The sequence below is a fragment of the Eutrigla gurnardus genome (genome assembly GCF_963514095.1).
Source record: "Eutrigla gurnardus genome assembly, chromosome: 18".
In the NCBI taxonomy this organism is placed as follows: domain Eukaryota; kingdom Metazoa; phylum Chordata; class Actinopteri; order Perciformes; family Triglidae; genus Eutrigla; species Eutrigla gurnardus.
Genome location: NC_139929.1, coordinates 19534840 through 19553195, shown reverse-complemented (window position 1 = coordinate 19553195; position 18356 = coordinate 19534840). Strand labels below are relative to the sequence as shown.

Below are 18356 nucleotides of genomic sequence, written 5' to 3'. Positions count from 1 at the left end.
TTGAGATTTCATAGATCTCATCTAGCCTGGGAACTCCTCTGGGTCCCCTAGGAGGAGCTGTAAAGTGTTACCGGGGAGAGGGACGTCTGGAATGCTCTCCGAAGACTGCGGCCCCCACCAACTAGTCCCGGATATGCAGAGGGAATTTGATGGATCTGATCAGTACTCAGTGCATCCCAAATTTGGATCAAACTAATGGTCAGACTTCAGAGAGACATCTAATTTCATCGATTGCATAAAGCTATTTAGTTCAGTGAGACTAATTTCCTTTGAATACTGGATAAACGAAGACCCTTTTTAAATGAAAACAACATGACTAACGAGGGACATCAAACCACTCAGCTCTGTAGTCTGGTTCATTTGGCCTGGAAATAAACTTTTAATTATGGTCCATTTCATGTCATACTCGGCTTATTACAAACAAACCAAGAGGTGTTAAAATGACAGGTTATTAAACATTGTCAGACTTGCACAAGAAAATCCAATTTCAAGTCTGGTCATGCTGCACTTTACTGAACCTGAAATGTGTTTATTTCTTCTCGGGGGTACCACTAAGATGTCAATTAGACATAATTGATTATGATTATTATTCTTCAGAACTGAAATTAGACCTCGTATACAGAGAGACAAATGAGGAGAAAAGCAACAAAGAGACATCTTCTGTTATGTTAGACGGTAGCTCCCTGTGTGGTTGCTATGGTTTCACACATTTTTTAACATGCATGGAGGAGGACACAATCCCAACACATATCTGTGTTTACTGCATTCCACTTTTAAATGTATCAGTAACATTGCACACTCCCCTGTGGTAATGTGAAAACACAGCCCTACACTTTAATTGCTCTAGGTACATTTCTAGTGTCAGTGTTTGATGTTTGCGCTCGCCACATGGATTGTGTCTTCTCAACTTAATTTGAAACATGAGTTTATGGTCTCAATCTCAAACTTCAAGTCTTCAATACAGCATGTAAATGATGGTCAATTTAGAGTCGAATAGACCAGAAAGAAGGTTGTGCTTTAGGGCGGGCTGCATTGTGATTAACAGGTTGCTCCCACGGCGCCACCACACTACTGTTGTAATTAGCTACTAAGATGACTCGCTTAGCTTTAAAGTTGACCTAGAATTATGGAAACTAACTTTTTAACAGCTTCACACCAGAAGGCAGTTGGAGCCAGAAGCAATTAGGTTACCGGTGGCAGACTGCTGCTTTGTTCCTAAAATACACCCATTGCTCCTCTGCAGCAAAATCCAAGATGGTGACGCCAAAATGCCAAACTCAAGGCTTCAAAACTGTAGTCCACAAACCAATGGGTGATGTCACAATGACTATTGTCCACTTCTTATATACAGTCTGGCACCGACCAGGCGTTGGTATTTGACCACACAGATTAGGTTTGAAAGGACCTCATGATTTACTACCTGTATTACTACCACACTGTCACATACACGTCAATGGATATATCACAAAAATTAAGATAACATATTTAAGTGGTGAACGCAAGTCTTGAGAATATTTGGGGAAATGAGGGAAACTCAACGCATTATTATCCTTTAAATGCTGCTTGTAGGCACAGGGGTCCCTGTAAAGGAACAAAGTTCCTATTATTGTAAAGTTCTGTTATTATTGGCCTTGCATACCAGTGTTGGTCATACACTATAAAAGCAACAACATATTGCCTGTGATAACACTGAGAATGGTAAGAAATGGCTGAAGGGCCATCTGATTTCCACAAAGCCTGAGCAGCACTGTGACAGCCGCAGGCCATTTGTCCCACTTTCTCATCGGCCGTAACACAAGCTGACAGGGCCACGGTGACAATGTGCTGCTTGTTTGGTCCCTTAACTACCTTCCTACCCTCACTCTATATATCTCCCTCAGCGTAGAGCTATTCCATTTCATTCCAAAATGACTGAGCCGGGGTGACCGCCGCTGCTTATTTACTCAAGTGTTCCTTTGGTCAGGGCCAAACTCTGCCCATTCTCCATTCCTCTTCCTAAGACTCACACAAATTGAATTTCACACCGAACTACTGTATGTAAGGACACTAATCTATCTTCATCAGCAATGCAAGGCAGAATGTAGCCATTAGGGAAAGACACTGACATTGAACCAATATTTGGGCAAGGTTTTGCTTGTCAGTGTGTCTGCCTCCACATACGCTTTCCACAGCAAAATGTCAATATATCTCTATTTACACATTAATTGGACAGGCAGTGGCAACAAGTTTGAACAGGAAAGTGAGTCTGTGCCTGAAGAGAACAGAAGAGGCCTCTGAGCAGTCTGATACAAAGAGACTCCGGGGACAGAGTGGGAGGAGAGTATTTCATTTTGAGCCACTGAGGGATGAACGAAGCCTCCGGACTTACTAGATCACGGTGATACATGGCAGTCATATTGGAATAAGCTATGAATAGCAGCCCAAACTAAGCAGCAACAACACATTCTCACTACAATGCATCAAAAATCACAGCTTGGTCAGAGCCCCAGAGCTTCACACTATGACGCTCTACGTTCTCCTCTCACATCACTTTTGCTCGTGTCAGTGACGGCGTATTAATATGCGCTCATATGAATAGTGTCTTCTGCTTTTGCAGGAAGTTAGGCTTAGAAAACACAAAACCCAAACCACAGTTTGTTTAAGAAAAGAGCGTGGTAGATACTAGTGACTCACATAGGTCACATGACTCTCCACTAGTGCGTCACTGACAAATGATGGTTGGTGTCCGACACCAAGGAGACCTGATTGAGCTGCATTATTTGATGCTTTGGCAGTGAGAACAGGTTACTATTAAGCACTCAGAGCAACTGACGTAGTCAAAAGAGCCCGAAAGTTCATGTTTTGAGGATCAACGGCTCAAGCAAACACAGGACTTTCAACCAGGAGAGCACTGTTTCTGTCCCATGTGAACCCAAGTTAACGTTGACTTGTTTGACCTCACTTTTGTAACGTAACGTGTATTATCCTAACACCTTGTAGCTTCACACAGGACATGAACAGTAGTCTACTGATTTAAAGTCCTGTGTTTGTGTTTGTTTGATACGTCCATGTCCCCTGCCTGTGTGGACTACCTCTCTTTATATCATATATATATAAATATATATATATATATATATATATACACATATATTATATCTGTTGTTCTGCCCGTAATGTGGCGGGTGGGGGTGTGTCACATATAGGCCTGGGACGATATGGGAATGTAATGACACGATTATCCTGGGCAAAATAAGATAAATCAGATAATTATATATCACTAGGTCTCCCTGTATAAATAAAGGATAATACACTCAAAAGGAATGGCTTTTTATATCCTGTATCAGGCTCTATTTTTCACTTGTTTATCATAATGGCAGGCTCAAGCGTTTTCAAGTCACTACAATTATCCCAATAGTGAAAATTCCCCACAACTAAATTATTGTACGTTTTTTTTTTGGCTTTTTATTGAGATAGGTCAGTCTTAAGCCTCGGTTATGCTTCCACGTAGTGATCACGCAATGGCCACGCAGTTGCTTGGACGCAATCGTGAGACCGTGATGGTTCTGCGTGGGGTTTACGTGTCGAAATGCAATTCAATGCCACACTGGTAGAGTGCGCTATGTTTTTTTTGTAAAGACTGACCGACTGACCAAGACTCTTGTGACGTATATCGTCGTTAGCCTCATTATAGCCTATTTGTTTACCCTCTTGCTTTCTCCTAGTCACAGTGAACAATGGAGACCGATACAGAGAGACTGCTGGCGTTGGAGATCGAGACTTTTAAAAATGGTGGTGTTTATGAGTGGAAACCGGAAAAGTGGTCTCCAGCGGATGTAGTTAGTGGACCAATCACAGCCGAGGTGCTGCGTCACCTCGACGCATGTCTAGGATTTTTGGGAGGTGCACGTCAGGCCCTCGGGTGGACGTAAGGGGGGTCCGCAAGGATGTAATGGGTCCGTAAGCCCCCTTGGGTTGTGTCAACGCGGAAGCATAACTTGGGCATTAGAGTGAAAGGGGGGCAAAGAGAGAAATGGGAGTGACATGCAGAAAGGGCCATCAGTCAGATTTGAACCCAGGGCAGCTGCAGTGGCGCATACCATTGAGCTCTACGGCGCCCCTTGTGACTGTTTTTTTATTGGAATCTAAACTCCTGAATCATTTCATCCCCAGTCACATACAAACTTGCTAAATGGGAGTCAGTATCGGAAGCCAAGGAGCACTGACCAAACTGCATTACTTGATGCCTTGGCAGTGAGAACGGGTTGGCAGCAACCGCCATAGTTGGGAGATGAAGTCAATGTAGTGCCTTGAGATGAAGTTCCTTGAATGACCACTAGATGCAAAAAAAAAAGAGGAGGCTGAACTTCTGGGACTTTAATTCCTTTAGTCATAACTCTTATCAGAACACAGACCAAGATGATCAGATCAAGAGCATTTAAAGGCTAGTGCAAAATAAGACTTGCTTTGCATGCAGCGAGCGTATAGTGACACAATGTGCCTGACCAGTGCAAAAGTGTCAGTAGAGGGGAACGTAGAGCGTCATTGTTTGGATCTTTGGAGCACTGACCAAGCTGTGTTGTGAGATAGTGTCATGGTTCTCAAAGTTCAAGAGATTTGATATATTTTGGAAATAAGTTTGCAACAAGAAGGGAGCAGTGTCCAATGGGAGTGCACTGACAGAATCCAACAGGAGTGCATGGGAAACCGGAGGATGGGTGGGGATGGAGGGGCAATAAACACACATACATACACAATTATATTATTAATGAAAGAATTAAAAGTTCTATAACTGGGGAAATATTGCTATATATGTTCACCCTAACATTGTCATAGGTGGTTGTTCTATGCTAGTACTAAGTTAATGTTCTATTATTGGCCTAATATTCATTTCAGAGTACTTTTTACTTGGCATTGCTTTGGGATGCTTGGTATTAATGTTTTGTACTTTTAAAAATAGTAATATTAAGACCATTTTGCTTGGAACCAGATTGGGACGCTTCTTTTCAGGTGGACTCAGACCGGTAGTTTAGTCTGCACAACCAGCCCAAACACATTGCACTTACTGGACGAACGTATCTGAATTTGTTCATTCAACCAAACAGCTTACATTAATATATATGGCATAAAATCTCTCTGAACGGATTCTTTGTACTGTGCAAAATGGAGAAAAGGAGAGAAAAGAGATCCTGATTATGTTCATGTATGCTGATTATTACGCTTTACAAGGAACAATGGGTGATCTGCCCTAGGTTTGGCCTCTTAGGCTACATACAAGTTTCAGTTTAACCCTCTGATTAGTGGATTCTCTACCTGCAGCCTCAGAGGAAGACGTGCAGACACAACTCAGAGCTATGGTATAACAAAAAATATAAAAGTCTGTTATTATTTATAGTCAACATTCTCCAAAAAAGACACTATAGAACATCAGCCAAAGAAGCAAATATATACATATGTATCAGAAAGTATCACGTAAGGAAAACCTTGAAGAGGTCTTAGTGAAACAATAATTTTGCAATTTACATGCCGTTTTTATTGAGATGACTGTAATATTTGGAAAGCCTGATAACTAATCCCTTATTACAGAGATTGTCAACATGGGGTCTGCAGAGTTACTGCAGGGGGTCCCGGAAAATATTTTATCCCAAACGGTTTTCTTTTTTGCAAATATAAATCTTCCGATTTGTTAAATGTTAGGAGGTGAAATTGTGACGTAGAAATGCCAATATAGAATTAAAATATGTTCTTATAAATATATAAATCTGTCAACAGTTATTATTTTAATGGCTGAGCATTGTATACATACATCATTACAAAGTACTTTTATACATGCACTATAGGCTGCACTACACATTATTATTGGCCCATTTGAATAAGCAACACAATTTTATATGATATCTAATAGGGAGTCTCTTCACCATGTCACTATAAACATAGAGGTTGAAGACTTCTGCCTTATTATGTTTTTTTTTTTCAAGATTGACACAAAACTAAACCAACACAGTAAGGAACATATAACTATAACGTTTCTCTTATGATTGTTTCTTATGATGTCTCTGCCAACCAGTCAGGTTGCAGTTTACATTCATGTCTGTTGAAATGTGTGTGGAAGACTTGAAGAAATTCACTTATGGGTTTCCAGAGATATTGCGTTCACGAGCATGGGAAGCATTTGAGGTTACAATGACCTCTGACCAACAAACTCTAACCAGTTCATCATTAAGTCACGGTGGAGGTTTGTACCAAATGTTAAGAAATTCCCTCCCGAGGATCCTGAGATATCGACTGGACCAAACAGAGGGGGAAGCTGCAAACATAATGCTTCCATAATGCTACAGCTGTCGCCTGTGCAGAACCATAGATGTGTCTAATATGATTGTATACCTTGTTGCTGCTTCTAAATCCACTGAAGCTGCATCAAAACTTTTCCTGAACAAAAGCTAAAACTCAATCCGTCATAAGGTGAAGTGAATTAGTATGTTCCACCATCTCCTCTGCAATATTGAGATCCCTTACTGAATGCTTTAGAGAGGTTCACTGGCCTATTACAAATGAGGATGATTATCCATTCAGTGCGGGATTATAATGCAGAGGTTGGAGTGGCATGCATGTCTTTTGGCTTTCAGCTAAGCATCCAACTCTCTCCCAGTCTCTTTCATCACTTTTTAAGTACAGCACCATGCAGCAATATTTTAGAACCCCTACAGCTAATGTGTGGACTGGACTGCTAATTACAACGGTGATCGCAGATGGATTTGTGAGGTCAAATATTAATCAAGTTGGTTGGAATTGAAGGCTCGGGGAACTTGACCACAAGCTTTGCCTCTGTGCTGATGGGAGATTATAGCTGGCAGGCTGAATATAATTGATGCAATCGTGATCTTTTTTTAAATGGGCCATGTCAGATCAGCCGTAGAGTTTAAGTTTAGTGGTCTGGTGGTCAAACGTCGAACACCCTGTAAAATACATGATATAGCAATTTACCATTTGTATAGAAGCGATGGAGAGGCTTTCATACTTTTACATTTCTTGTACTTACACCTGCACTACATACACATATTTTTTAACTCATACTTTTATCTGCCTCTCCTACCGTAATGGCTATAAATGCACAGGATAAAGAAGGGGTCTTCAGAGTCTGAGACTCCTTCCTGTTCGATACATAAAAACGTCTGACAATTCACAAGAAGTGCTTTAAGGCTTTAACTAAATCACACACATCCAGGCTATTCCATGTAATTTCCTTTTAATAAGTTCTGTTATATTTTCTTTTTCACTTGGATTCACCAAGCCTCGCCTGAAACAGTTGGAACCCCTGAGGGAGCCCTGGCACCCACTTTAAAAGCCTCTGGTATACAGTATACAGTGTATTCATATCAGTGCCATTACTGATTAATATCTTCCTTATTGTTTATTCTACATTCTTTATTAACCCTCGGCTTTATATTACTGTAAGATGTAATTACTATTGCATTATTGTACAACTCCTGTGAGATGCTAAACTGCATTTCATCTGATCAGCATCTTACTGAGTGAATGACTCAACAATAACTATGACCATACATGCACTAGAGAAATGTGTACTGTAGTCTAAATGTATGATGTTTGTTATGCTAACTGCCCCCCTTACAACCACATCCTGTATATAAGAAGTGGAAGTCATCATGACGTAGCCATTGGTTTCTGGATGACTGTTTTGAAGCCTTAGTTGAGCATTTTGCCCGTCGTTGGCCATATTTGGACTGTGGAGGAGTGACGGGTGGATCTGATGAACACCAGTGGCAGAGCGGCACCCTGAGCGGCAACCTTACTGGATCAGGATCCATCGGAATTCTGGTGGGAAGCTGTTAACAATGTCTAATCTGAAAATCTCATGTTTACAGTGTTTACTGAGATAATAAATGAAGTGAAAAGCAGAGTTATTGTCTCATAGACTTCCATGGAATCAGACATCTATTTGCAACCAGAAAAGTCACCCCCTGATGGCCAGCAGAGAGAATGCAAGTTGAAGACCCCTCAGCCTTGGCTTCACTTTTCAGAGAGAAAAAAAAAATAATAATAATTTTAAAGAAACTGATTGTAACTGCCTCTACTTATCCTCAGAAAGACATTATTTACATACTGGAAGGTAATTTTAGTCAATGTAGAAATCAATGCACATTACGTGTTAATTTTCAATTAAAATCACTGCACATTAGTTCACTTCTGTCTGTCCCACCTGAAACCATTCAAACAGACTGACGGTGCAGGAATATTTGGATTTATAGATAGCTACATGGACCATGTGACCACCTGACAGTGAGACTAATGAGTGTCATAACTCTTGTCTTTCGACAGCAGCGGCTGAATCCTTCTAGCTGCTAGTGTTGTTGTCAAGGCCAACTATACCGAGTCATGACCAAGACCCCATTGGTATGAAAAGATCACACATACATTCAAATTAAATTATCTACAGAACACAAATGGAGGTTCCTAATAAGTGTACTATTAAGAATGTCTTAAGAAAATAATGGTGGCCTTGACTGGTCGTGAAGTAAAATCCAGTCCTCTTTCTCTGAGACAGATCGAGTAGAAACATGACCTTATGCCTTCCTAAATATGGTATGCTAGCCTAGCAATAAATTAAAGCAAACAACTAGCTATGTAAAGATGTGCAGAAATGTCTCTCTGAGCAAAGAATTAAGTCACATTCCCTCTGTGTGCATTGTTATCAGAGCTTCTTCTTGCGTTGTTGACATGCGGAGTGCCTTTCCGTGTTTTTGCCGGTGAGCGTGCCCTACTCTTAAGCTCCCAGCCACCGCTGCATACTCCTCTCATACGGCGAACAGCTGATAATGTCATCCCTACCAACAGCAGCCACCCTCCGGTTCCCCTTCAAGTAAACACTGTTAGCTCTGTCAGCACTGTTGCCAGTTTGTACGGTTATCGCTGTTAGCGGCTTACTGCTGGCTCACCCCTCGCCATGTTGAGAGTCTTTTAGAGGCAATAGAAATCCAATACAATAGACAGTTGCAGAAACTGCAAGTAGCTGATGTGAGTGATTCAACTCATGATCCAATTCCCTTTACTGTCTGTTTTATCCTTCACAAAGCAAACTGTGTTCACAGGCAGCAGAAGAAACAGCAAGGTATTTCAGACATTCCCTCTAATCAAGTGACTGATACCATAATCAGGCTTCAACGTTCAGCTTGTTTTTAAGACGGTTATTACTGTGAGAACTGCCTGGTTATTAAGGGAATAGGCCTACTCTTCTATAAACCAATTCAGCAAACTCATTATGGAGAGCACTGTGATGATCAATTAAGTCTTTTTCAGTCAAGTTTATTTTTTAAGGATTGTATAATCAATATATTTGCTCACAGTTATTAAAATATTTCCAGTTTTGAGCAAATCCACTCAGAGATTTGGTAGATAACATTAGATGTTTATTGCATTTCAATGAGAATCATCCTTGAATCGGCTCTGATTTATAGTTTCTCAGACCCTGCTTGTCTATTTTTACTGCAGCTGGTGATTCCCTTCATGTTCACCGGTGACCTTGAACACTTAGTCACAACACAACCTGTTTCACAGCTGCCTTCAATTCTTGGCTATTGCAGTGAGTGTGGGTGGAGAGTAGGCCTATCTCGGCCTCCTCTGCTCAACACTTCTCCTGTCTGGTTTTTTCATGTTGGCATCTTTTCTGAAAGACTAACGCCAAAAAAAGATTATTTATTCAATGTTATTATTATTATTATTGATGCTTGCGAGTGTTGAAATGTTTATTTGTACAAACGTTCTGACTGCTTGTCATTTTGTCATGTTCTCAGCTGTTGACTAAATGGGTATTTATTAATTAATTAATTAATTAATTAATTAATTAATTAACCAGAATTATCCTTTGAGACTCAGACTCAGACTACCAACAAATGTTGAAGTTAGCTTCAACATTAGCAACAAACTGCAAACACAACTAACTGCAAACACATGTAAATGGGCTAACTGTTAACATAACTGTTAACATAACTATGAACAAAACTAACTGTAAACAAAGCAAACTGTCTTGTCAATAAACACATCTAGAATATAGTTATCTATTTAAGCCTTTGATATGTTCAACCAAACCCGTGTGATAACCCTTTGCTGGTCTGAAAAACTTACTATCAGACCGTTGAAATTCCAACTACACATTAGAAGGCACATTTCAAAACAATTTTCACTGGATAGAAAGCAGCAATAACATTTTCCACCAAACATTGTCCACCATTACAGTGATGCTGACACAGGTTTGTGTTTTTCTGCTGTGCAGTAGACAGTTAACTTTTTAAATAAGATAAATTGTTAAAGTCATTTGGTTAAACTGTGTATTTGGTGTAAAACGTATTTGCATGAATTGACACAGAGAGCTGGGGGAACACTGATGGCTTACTTTATTCATATGTTCTGCAATTTATTCATTATTCTGTCCGAGTAGCCTCATTACAATTGAAACTTAATTCAAATGCCACTCGGTATAACGTATAATCTATAATGTATTCTGCACTTTCAAAGCAGCATGTGTTGGAAGACTGGAAATGAGAAGGTCAGATCACCTGCTGCAAAGCAAGAACAATTTAACTTCTATAATTCAAGTCTATAATTTGTTTTCGCTTGCCAGCAGGTGATTTGATGGCCAATGTATCTGTAGGTGAAGGCCATTGATGAGTGCATGAAGAAAGTGAAGGTGGAGGGGCAGACCCTCCAATCCTTCAACTGCTTCAGAAAAGAAACAGTGAAGGCCCTTTGCATTGTCTGCACACCCAAGTAGTTTTATGCAAGACTGCACTCAAAAAACACACTGGATGTCCAAACATGTGAGAAACTATACAATGCAGCAACAGAACATGTGCCGCATAGTCTTAGCACTACAAAAATACAAACTGATTCATCCATTTAAAATGAAGGACAGAATAGATTGATCTTTAAAAAATGACCAAGATCTCTTTTTATGAGAACAAATTATGAGAAAGTACCAGAACATAATTAACAAGTCATATGATCCATAAACCCTGTTACAGTTCTGATTGGATAGAACATCAGTGCCCTTCAAACTGAACAATGAAATGAAGATGACTTCCAAGATTAAATGCTAGCAGATGAAAGACATATCCCCTTCAATGAGACTACAAGCAAGACCAGTAAGGGGGCAATGGGTGTGCCCTTTAGCTACTGGTCCAAGAACAGTAGCTGACAGTCATCCATCCATCCATCGTCAACCACTTTCCAGGCTGTTTAGGGTGGTGGGGGGGCTGGAGCAGATCCCAGCTGACATTGGGCAAAGGCAAGGTACACCCTGGACAGGTAACCAGTCTATCACAGGGCTGACATGTAGAGACAGACAGGAAACCAGTCTATCACAGGGCTGACATGTAGAGACAGACAGGTAACCAGTCTATCACAGGGCTGACATGTGATACTCTCATACTCTTACATTCACACCTACGGGCAATTTAGAGTCATCAATTGACCTATCCCCATCCTGCATGTCTTTGGACTGTGAGAGGAGGCCGGAGAACCCAGTGAGAACCCATGAAGAGAACCCTCTTCCTGTGAGGTGACAGTGCTAAACACTACACCACCGTGCAAGCAGCCGCATCCTTCGGTCTGCAAAAGACATGGCCTTTGCCAAGGCTGGACCAAGCAGTCTCCAAAATGAGATAGTCTGGACTGCAGAGGATTTTCTGTACTTACATTTAAAAGTGTATTCTGCCACATCTCCTGCTGCTGATCATATACGCCATGTTGAAAAAAATCCAATTGGCACAATATGCACGGCGAATTGCGGGATAAGTTGAGTTGTGAAGGATCCATCAGACGGATCATCTGAATCCACGCAAAAAAGGCCACATTTCTGGGCTGCATTTAAAAAAGTCTTCCAAATCGGGACAGCGTTGTTGCAGACGCATACAGACTTCAAATGCAGCTGAATTGGGGCACAGTTAAAATTTGTTCAGACCAAATTATTTTCAGTAAACTGTGGAGGAGGAACAGGAGGAGTTCTACCAGAGTCCTACAAAATGGCCTCCAGCAGGCTGGTAGTGTGCATGTTTCTGACCAAATTGTTGGTCAGAAACAGACTCCATGTCATAGTCAACGGTACCCTGATTACTGCTAGGTACTGGGATGATAACTTCAGATCCTTTGTCAGACCTTATGCTGGTGCAGGGGGCCCTGGGTTCCTCCTGGTCCAGTGGCCCATGGGTTCCTGTTGCAGAACTAGCTCAGCATCATGTATCCAGAGTGTGTAGGTGGTTCCTGGATGACAAAGGCAATGATGCCATTGACTGGCCCTCACGTTCCCCTGACCTCAATCCAATCCAATCCAATTGAGAAAAAGTTATGTATCAGTGCATCTGTCGCCACCAAGTATCACCACAGACTGTCCAGGAGGTCACTGATGCCCTGATCCAGGTCTGGGAGGAGATCTCTCAGGACGCCATCCGCCATCTCATCAGGAGCCCAGGCGTTGTAGGGAGTCCATACAGGCACATTGGGGTCAAAAACAATACTCACATTCTGAGTTGCCATGATAAAATTCACACAAATTGGATCAGTCTGTGATTTCAATGTTTTACTTTGATTATTGGTGAAATTTATAATCGTGCCCTCAGTGGGTTGATGATTTTGGTTTCCACTGACCTTTGTCATGTCATATTGTTCTGAACAAATTCTACAATGTACAGCAGTAATGATTTTCAACTTGAATAATGTGTGATCTATGTGTTCCCTTCATTTCTTTCCAATGTATCCATTTTTTCCCCACTTTGGTTGGAGCTGAACTTAAGGTTTCAAACCGTAGTCCACAAACCAATGGGTTCCTCTTCTTATATACAGTCTAACATCAATGTCAGACACCAAGGTGCAATGACCAAGCTGCATTATGTGACACCTTATTGGCAGTGCCAACTGGTTGTTGTATGAGGACTTTTGTCTTTGTCTTGGAATATATTCACAGGAAAGGGGAACAAATAGCCAAAAAGGAAAAAAAAAAAACAAATAGGTCCAGGGAGTCATTGTTTACTGTCATTAGTTGTACTTTTAAACCAGAGTTTTCAGATGGATTTTCCTTTCAGTTGCCAGGTGCTGCAGGCGGTGGCCTTGTGCCAAACTCTCTGCTGTGCAGATGCACATCCATCATTATGGCACTTTTATTCTTGGAAAGAAAATAGTTTACTGAGAACAGTGGGAGCCAATGTTTTGTAACACACTCCCGCCGCTGCTGTTTTTGGTCTTCACAGAGTGGAGCTGGAGACCAAGATGGATGCCCTGTTGTCTTCTCCACCACTAACATCTTGGATGATGAGGGTAATGAGGAATGTGTGGATGCATTTGTTTGTCAGTTTTTTATATTTTTCCTGTAAGCTGCTGACACATATTTGAATTTGCATGAATGAAGTCCACTGGAAATGAGCACAATTTATCAACATCTTAGATGTTTTAATCATAATTTTGCTTGTTCAGTCCCACGCCTGCAGCTTCTTACTGGACGTTGTCATGAATGCAGCAATAGCTCTTTTATTATTACCACCAATTAGAAACCTTTTATCCTATAAGTTGCATTCACGTACAACTCATTCACATTGTAAGGGGGAAAAAAACCTTTATACTTAATGCACATTCAAAATAGTAACATAACACACAGCAGTGTTAACCAACATGTTCTATTCTCTTTTGGAAAAACATCATCTGTTTTACACTTCCATGGCAACTGACTGACATGGCTTCAAACCACAGACATTGAAATGAATAAATCAGTCTGTGCTGGGACAACTGACGAGTGACTTCTAACAAGTCAACTTGGTTTCCTACCCAGCCTGCACAATGGATGTTTTCACGTCTGCCTCTAAAGCAGCCTGACCTCAGCTGGGAACGCTACCGGTTACATGGAATATTCTATGATTTTCCAGCTGCCAATTATGTACTCTATCGGTACATGATTGGCAGGATTGAGGATGTGTCAAATGTCAAAAAACACTTGTAATGGCAGCGGGGGGCAGCACAGTATAACATCTACAACCGCATACAGGGGATAACATGTCGACAATGTCAATACTGCTGCACTGTCAAAGCTAGAGATATGCTACATCACGCCCCGTATCAGTCACCTAGATCCACTGTTGCCTCTTTTCCAATGAACGCACGAGCAGCAATAGCTCTGAAAGTTGCTAAATCTACCAAGTTCCTTCAGGCTCCCTCAGAAGCCACTCTCGCCCAAAATAATAATTATGAACGTGAACAACGAATATGGATATTGTAAGTACTCCCAGCTGTCAAGCTTGCTACTTGTGGAATATTCTGGTGATGTAAAATCTTTTACGGACAGTGCACTCACTGCATGTACGTCTTCATTTGGCCTGCATGAAATGATTGGACAGGACACTGGAGTTATTTGAATTTATAGTGATTGCTGTTGGCATGGAGAGAGCATTTCAACAAATGTAATGAAAACCCATTCTAAAATAAATGACACCCTAGCTTTAGGATGAAATGCCCACTGCTCCTCTCACCATGCCATCTCCTTGTCCCCATTGTCACCACCTGCTAAACTGGACCAGTGGATCTGGATATAGCTAATATCATGTATTTCCCACCACCATTGTATTAATAATGCAAATATTAGACAACTAAGTATCTGGTTCTCTAATAATAATAAATTGTTTATAATGGGAGGATAAACAATAGTAGGGTTAGTCAAAATGATATGAAAATGTCTGTCCTATTTATTATTTCATATCCTTACCATCGCAATGTTGAAGTAAATGACCTGCGTTAAGGCAATATATGAGTCAGCCCAGCCAAAGCAGCTAAAGAGGGGCCTACTTCCATATCACACATGTAATTCCTACAGTGAAAGATAATGCACAGCAGGGATTTCATCTAGAAAGTCAGGAAGGTGACAGTAAAAGGCAATATTGGTTGATGTGGTGGATAAGAGGGATCATTTTGAAACACGTGGGACGTCACTGCTTTGATTCCCTCTGTGAGTAAACTAGATTAATAAAAGCGTGCCTCTACCCTTGACAACACTCAACGAATCATTTTCTTATTAAATGGAAGTCTTAGTGTGAACGACTGAGCAACAACTTCTTTCACACTTTTCAAGGATGTGTCCTTCTGTGCAGACACACGGCGTCAGAAGGGAATCTGAGGGTTATACAGAGGAACTGAGACATTCTCTGTGCTGTTGACTGTAGCATCTGGAGTTTTGTCCAAGTACATGAATCTCCCGGATAACATAATGATGCTATTGGTTTATGGTATGGCCACCAGTTTTTATTATTTCACCTTGATTTCTGATGGATATGCCCCCCCCCCCCCATTATTTTGGCGGATGGGTCTACAACTACAATACCCATGAGCCTTCCTGCACAGCAAGTTGAAGGACAAAAGGGGCATTCGTCAAATAACGACACTTGGTAATGGCCCCAGGCTTCAAACTATGACACTACATCTCCCAAGCATCGGTTTTAGACCTGCTCATGCCTCGTGTCTTTTCAAAATAAACGTCTGTGTTCACAGGAGACATGCCGTTTTCACTTGTTATATGCATAGAGTCTCTTCAAAATAAACTTGCAAGGTAGGTTTACTAAGTTTTTAGGGTGACTTATGAGGCAAAAGTACTTAGGTCAGCTTTAGGCAACAAAACTATTTGCTTAAAATAAATGCTTTTTTGCGATGGTGTTCTGTAAGATCCCGTCTCTCATGTTTGGTCCACATCCAGGCCCATGATGCTCTGAAGCCGTCTACACTACAGTCTGAATGAGAACATCCCCACTAAATCACATACAAACGAAGTATGAGGTGTAAATTCAGAATGCTTTCAAAAAGAAACTCACAGGGCAGCAGAGGAGACACAAATGTGCTAACTCTGGTTATATAAGATCCATATAATATGTATAATAATAATAAAATAATATAATATTAATAATATCAACTCTGTGCTGTGTGCAGTGATTTCAGCTGTTTGTGTGTGAGTGTGTGTGTGTGTGGGGGTTTTAGACAGACATGCAGGCAGACGTCCAGCTGAGACAGACACAGAGGCTTGCAGACAATCCTACATGCAGCCAGACCCGGTCACTGCGTGGAAACGCGCCACAAACCAGCGACGGCAGCACTAATCACTGCACTTATGATTCAAGGTGCACTGCACCGCCATCAGCTGCGTTTCATAACCTCATCCCGCAATCAGCTCCTAATTGGCAGAGCTAATGAGAGGGTGGTTTATTCAGCTTGCCAGGAAGATTCTTTGGTGATGAACGGTGAATCTGATCCTTTGAATTAGTGATCATAATAAAAGGTAAGAAGGTATAAAATAACATTTCCTTTGTGGTACGGTCATGGGTAAAGTCAGCAGGATCGGACCATGTAGACTGTGATGAACAGTTCAGTTTGTCAGCTGCATCACGTTTGACAGTTCTTCATGTGAGCGAGATGAACCGAGTGGAAACTGTATCTCACAAAACAAAATGACTATTTCAAAGCTATACGGGCACATCAACCAATGTCTATTCCATCATCGTCTCACAATCCAACCACAATGTCGAGGTGCGTAGAGAAGGGCAAGCTCATGCTGAGCATTCTTTGACAAAAAGTTCATTTGAGCTCTGTGAACCTCTACAGCTTGTTATGCTGACCCCAAGTGGCCAAAAATAAATTAATTAACGCAATGATTAAAAAAAAAACATCTTCGTAAGAATCATGAAGATCAATATTCCACTCAGCTCATCTCAGCTTCTAAAAGCCATTTGAACATGACATCATGGGGCAAAGATCAGGGTAAAGTAGTCTCCATGGAGACCCGATATCAACGATATTCCCCCCCGAGATGGCTGCTAATAATTGATCATCCTTCTTGGTGCATTTTGAAGAGGACGAATGAATACAGATAAAGAAATAGCTGTCACATTAATCTTGTGCAGTGAGTTATTGGGAGGCTGTCTGAATCTGCCATTTTATATTTGATCTTGTCATTTTTGACATCGGCAGTAATCTAAAAGACTATCTTAAAGAGAGGAGGATATCATGATGTTTCTTCTGGTCACAGCTAATAACTCATGTTTGACCTGATGTGATATTCTAAATTTGCTTCCTGACAGTTTTTTTTGCAGGAGCAAAAGTCAGCAGTAATCTACATCGGGGCTGTGCTCTCAAGAGAAGCATTTATATTCATTCTGAATTCTGATTTTGAGTGTGTGTCTGATTTTTTAACATTTTTTATCAATGCAATAATCTTGGGAAGTAACTAATAAATATGTTATGTTTTAGAATGTATTGTCAAGATCCTACAACTCGATATGACATCTCTAAATGTCCTCATCTATACACCTTTATACATTTTGTCCAACCATGAGTGCAACATTATCAGTTTGCAATTTTATCAACCAGAGAAAAGCAGCAGAAGCTCACATTCAAGATGCTGCAACCCAAGAATGTCACAGCAAATGACCCGAATAAATGATTCATTATTCACTTTGTGGGCTGATTAATTTATCAACTAATACTCCAGCACTACAGTGATCATTATGTGATAATAGCCCAGCTACGAAGAACAACCAATTGATCTTCTATTTAAATCAATGTCTAGGGAATTTGATAATGGTGCCATCGGCGAGCCTACAGGTCTGCTGGGTGAAGTTGGCTGATGAAGAGTGCACTCACCAGCAGCGTGGGCAGCCCCGCCACCAAGGCGTACAGCAGGATGGGTGGGACGGCGCTGCTGTCCTCCGGTCCCAGGTAGGGTTTGGTGTACGTGGTGTCGTAGCAGAAAAAGCCCTGCACGTGCACGCTGAAGGTGTCGGTGTACTCAAAGTAGTAGGCCAGCATGACGGTCCCGGCCATGATCACCAGCTGGAAGTACAGCATGATGCAGACAGAGAGCGAGAGACATTTAATTAGAACAAAAGCCTTCCTCTCTCCCCCCTTCTCTCTCCTACCCAGCCTCCTCCTCCTCCCCGGTGGTACCGACTCCCGGTGACCGGCTCATGACGGCTCAGCTGCACGCGATGAGCCGCTCTCTGACCGCAGCGGAGGCTCGCTCGCCCTGGCTTCCTCTGCTGGCTGCTGCCGCTGTGACTACAGCCTGTATGTGTGTGTGAGAGAGAGAGATAGAGAGAGAGAGAGAGAGAGAGAGAGGGAGGGAAGGAGGGAGGGAGAGCCAGCGGGCGAGTGAGGGTGTGCAAGCATGAAAGAGATGAAGAGGCTTGGCTAACCCCCCCTCTCTCATGTGAGTGAGTGAGAGAGACAGATTAGAGGGACGCGTAGGCAAATAGAAGGATTGACAGCTCCATCTTTGTGTGTGTGTGTGTGTGTGTGTGTGTGTGTGTGTGTTGCCATGTTTAAGCAACTCAGGAGCAGAGAATGAA

General features: G+C 41.5%; 1 protein-coding gene across 1 annotated transcript in view; it reads right to left on the bottom strand.

The window, feature by feature from the left end:
- Nucleotides 1-18022, bottom strand: part of plppr5b (phospholipid phosphatase related 5b) — an 80136-nt gene extending 62114 nt beyond the window's left edge. The window contains exon 1 of the mRNA XM_084033827.1: nt 17653-18022. Within this exon, the coding sequence (XP_083889953.1) occupies nt 17653-17856 (204 nt within the window). The 5' untranslated portion in view covers nt 17857-18022. The remainder of the gene's footprint in view (nt 1-17652) is intronic.
- Nucleotides 18023-18356: the final 334 nt, after the last annotated feature.